General features: G+C 47.4%; 1 protein-coding gene across 1 annotated transcript in view; it reads left to right on the top strand.

The window, feature by feature from the left end:
- LCMT2 (leucine carboxyl methyltransferase 2) overlaps nt 1-1,957 on the top strand; it is a gene marked incomplete at its 5' end in the record, with an annotated part of 18,467 nt that extends 16,510 nt beyond the window's left edge. Inside the window, 1 exon segment of the mRNA XM_009573337.1 lies at nt 1,693-1,957. Coding sequence (XP_009571632.1) covers nt 1,693-1,860 — 168 coding nt within the window.
- Nucleotides 1,958-3,928: the final 1,971 nt, after the last annotated feature.

The following is a 3,928-nucleotide window of genomic DNA, read 5'->3' as shown; positions in this document are numbered from 1 at the left end:
GGTGGTGAGACACTGGCACAGGTTGCCCAGAGAGGTGGTAGATGCCCCATCCCTGGGAACGTTCCAGGTCAGGTTGGACAGGGCTCTGAGCAACCTGATCTAGTCGAAGATGTCCCTGCCCACGGCACGGGGTTGGACTAGATGGCCTTGAAAGTCCCTTCCAACCTAAACCCTTCTGTGATTCTCTGAGAAAGCTTCTGTTGCTTGACAAGTTTTTATTTATCTTTTATGTAAAGCAACAGATTTCTTTAGATACCTGTACATATGGATCCTGTCCTTGGTGAAACTGGAATTTGTGACTGGTCTGTTTTTTGTAATAGGCAGCTTATGTGTGCATCTGGCTGACCTTGTGGCATTTTCCTGAGGGCATAAAGCGTGAAGTCTGCTTAAATGTAGTTTAGTTTTTTCTTACACTCTTTATAGCAGAAGTTATAAGTGGCCTAGTATCCTTTAGATAAAATAGGTTACTCTTGTTGGATAGCGGTGAGGATGGGTACAGTGGTCATAAAGTATCTAAAAGAATAGAACTTTTTTACTTACACTGAATAAGTGGATGCAGATAGATTGGTAGCTGCCTTTGCTTACGAGCTGCTTGCTTTGACTTAGGCGAAACTGTAGGCTTCCGAACCTACCAGTACTGGGCTAAAGTATTGATAGTACTGTACAGTGTATGTGGATTGGGCCCAAGTTTTGAAAGACTGCAATTGTCAGTGATTTTCTGTGCAGTACTGGATCCTATTAGTATTACTGCTTTGATACATGCGTTAGAAGGCAATAGCACCAAAACCATTGGCTGGCAGCTTTCTCTGTGCTTGAAAAAGCCATGGAACAGTTACCGTGGGCAGATACATCTCTCTCAATCACTATCCCTTAACCTTTCTCCAAGAATACAGACAAGGGTACCCTCATCAAAATTGACTTCTGTCTTGAGCATTTGACAAGGGAAACCTCTACAACCTGTCCTCTTCAGATTCCAGAGGCCCCGACAATAACTGAATTGCCAGCACAGCAGTTTTGTTACTGCTACAGTCTGTTATCTGCAACGAGTGTCTCCAAGGTTCACTTTCCTGAGCTTTTGAATGTTGGAGGTCGTGATGAAAGAGCTTCTCTTCAGATTGTCAGATATACAGGTTATAAATCAGATGTTTCTTGGACCTCCGATGTATAACTATATGCTTTAGGCTGTCTCCTTTGTGGTGAAGAGGGTGTGACTCTTCATTGCTTCTTCTGATGTAAGAACTAGAAGACATCAAAAGAAGCTGGCAGGCAATATGCTTCAGAGGAGTGCTTCATAGTGAAACATAGTAAAGCTCTGGAACTCCTTGCCACAGGACATGAATGCCAAAGGTTTACGTGGATTCAAAAAGTGAGTGGCTATGTTCTTGCAAAGAAAAACATGAAGGTACAGGGAGTACAAAGACATTCTCTTCCATTAAAAATCACTGAACTACAAGTTGTTGGGTAGGTGGAGTATACTAGAGGAGTATATCGTGGTTTCCTTGTTCCTGTTTTCTCTAGCTACCTATTTTTGCCCGCATTTGTGGGTGGTAAAGTGGACTAAATGGTCCGAAGTGGGACCCAGCGGGGCTGTTCTTTACCTTCTAATGAAGGTACCAAGAAATATCTCTACAGCATTGTATGAGGTACATGTGTTGAAGTCCTGTATGTTCAAAATCTCCTGTCTTCTCTTAGGAGCATCTGGAGTGGCCGTTAATGCTACATAACCATAGTAGTGTCTTTCTGCCAAACGAGAAGGAGTTGTTGCTTATTGGCGGTGGTGGGAACTGCTTCTCCTTTGGGACACACCTGAACACAGAGCCTGTCTCGTTGAGCCTCAGTGACATCCTGACCAGCCACTGACTGGGACCAAACAGGAGTGAACCATGCTGCTGCACTGTGGTGAGACATCTATTCACTTGTAGGTCCAAGAGCAGCAAAATGTTTCCACCAAGGTTTTGTATCCAGGATGCATTTGTAAAGGTGGGATAAGGAGGGACAGTTACGACAAGGGGTTGCATACCTCATCTGTCTTTTTTTTTTTTGTACTGCTCTTTGTGTTGCTGTAAATAAAGTATCTCAAAAGTAGCTCTGTGGTGATAGCAGTAGTCCTTAGAGGTGAAAGGAACAGTGCTGTCTTCAAAAGGGACATGACTTTGCACAATGCTGGCTTGGAGGTACAGTGAAGTCACTGAGTCAAAAAGCCATTGGAAGTGTTCAGTCAGGCATAATTAAATAAGTGAAAGGAAACATATCATAGGTCATACTTGAATCTTTCGAAAGGTCCTGTCTAGTCTAGATATGCCAAACTCACGCTCCTCTGATTCTTGTTGGCAGCAGTTCAGGCCCTGAGAGCTGCAGCCCTTGCTTGTTTTCTGGGAGCATAATGACATCCCAATAAAAGAGGGGCGGGGGAGATGCTATGCGCAGTCACAACTCCGCCTCATTGCGAACATTTGAACTCTTCTATGCCTGGGAAGGTGCCATGGTGAGGAGAGTGTGCTTGGAACACAGTGTTTGAGCACAATGTTGAAACTAGGATGGTATTCTTGAGAAGAGACATACGCTACTGTCTATACCTATTTTATACAAGATGACCAACTTAGTTCAGGGAAGTTTTTGTTTTGGAGAAAGCCCTGTGGAAAAGCCCCTGTGGAGAAAGACTCCTTGGAGTATAAACTAGAAGATGAGAAAGGGAGATCTCTAAAGCTATTACAGTACCAAACTGGGTTGAGGCTGCTGCTTGGGATCACGTCTGTAGGCATCCAAAAATCAGATTGCCTTCTGAATTCTTCAATGCGAAGAGGTGTCTATACACGTGTGAAACGAAAGAGAAGGTGGCGTAACCTCAGGGGCTCTTCGTGGCTTCCACCGGCTGTGATAAGGAAAGGGGTACACAAAGCAAAGTGCCTTTGAGAGCATCTGCTGGGCCTGGAGTGTATCCAAGGAGCTGGCAGACACTGGAGCAGGAGTAGGCCCTGCAGTCACTCGGCTCCGTTTCCCATCAAGCTCCCTCATCCTCCAGTTGTGAAGGGCCAGTGTCCAGGATCTGGAGGAGATTGGGGAGGTCCTGTGACTCGGCAGGGCCTCAGGTGGGGACCGTGTAAATAAAAAAAATGAGAAGTGCAATTCACCGAGGCGTTCGGGAGGAGCCAGAAGAGGAATTGCGACTTGACACACTGGAACGTGATCTTCCTGCTGCAGAAGGCACGTGAATCAGGTGATGCTAGGAACTGCGTTATGAATCCGTGAAGGACTGCCCAGTTTCCATTCCCAGCAGGCTGTGGAATTAACTCGGGTTGTAAGCTGGATCACCTATATTGCTTGTTGCCCTTTTCTTCTGCTAGAGGTCCTGCTGCTTTGTGTTAGGACAGGACGCAAAGGTAAGAAAACAAAATGATGAATAGTATTGTTTTGTTCTAAGAAAATCGGAGCTCGAGAGACCAAGTTGTCGGTGGAACCTCTCCATAGGCAGGATCTGCACTGGCCGCGCCCTGACTGGAGGTCCCTCTAACTCGGCACAACTCCGTTTTCCCAGCCTCTGAAGGGACGTTGGGATCACCTACGTTATCCTCTTTTTCCTTCTGGTCTTTGCTTCAATAAATGGCATTTTAACCAATGCCTTAAATATTCCCAGTGCTGCTCTTACTGGGGTCACAAAGGCCTCCCCTGTGTTTCTCTACGAGGGCACCGGCGCGTGCCCAGGCCTGGGGGCCCTGTGTGGCAGCAATGCCTGGGGACGAAGCCCGGTGCCGTGGCACCCCGAGCTGCTGAAGGCACACGGGACTGAGCTCCGCAGAGGCCGCTGGCACCGGGGTGTGTGGGAGGTGTTGGCTGGGGCCCGCTGGGGCCTCCGTCAGGGGAGAGCAGGGGCTGCCCCGTGCCGGTCCCAGGCGCGGGCATCTCCACAGCGACCGCCAGGGCTTTGTGA

The sequence above is a fragment of the Fulmarus glacialis genome, unplaced genomic scaffold (assembly GCF_000690835.1).
Source record: "Fulmarus glacialis isolate BGI_N327 unplaced genomic scaffold, ASM69083v1 scaffold6152, whole genome shotgun sequence".
NCBI lineage: Eukaryota > Metazoa > Chordata > Aves > Procellariiformes > Procellariidae > Fulmarus > Fulmarus glacialis.
This window is presented reverse-complemented; position numbering and strand designations above follow the sequence as displayed.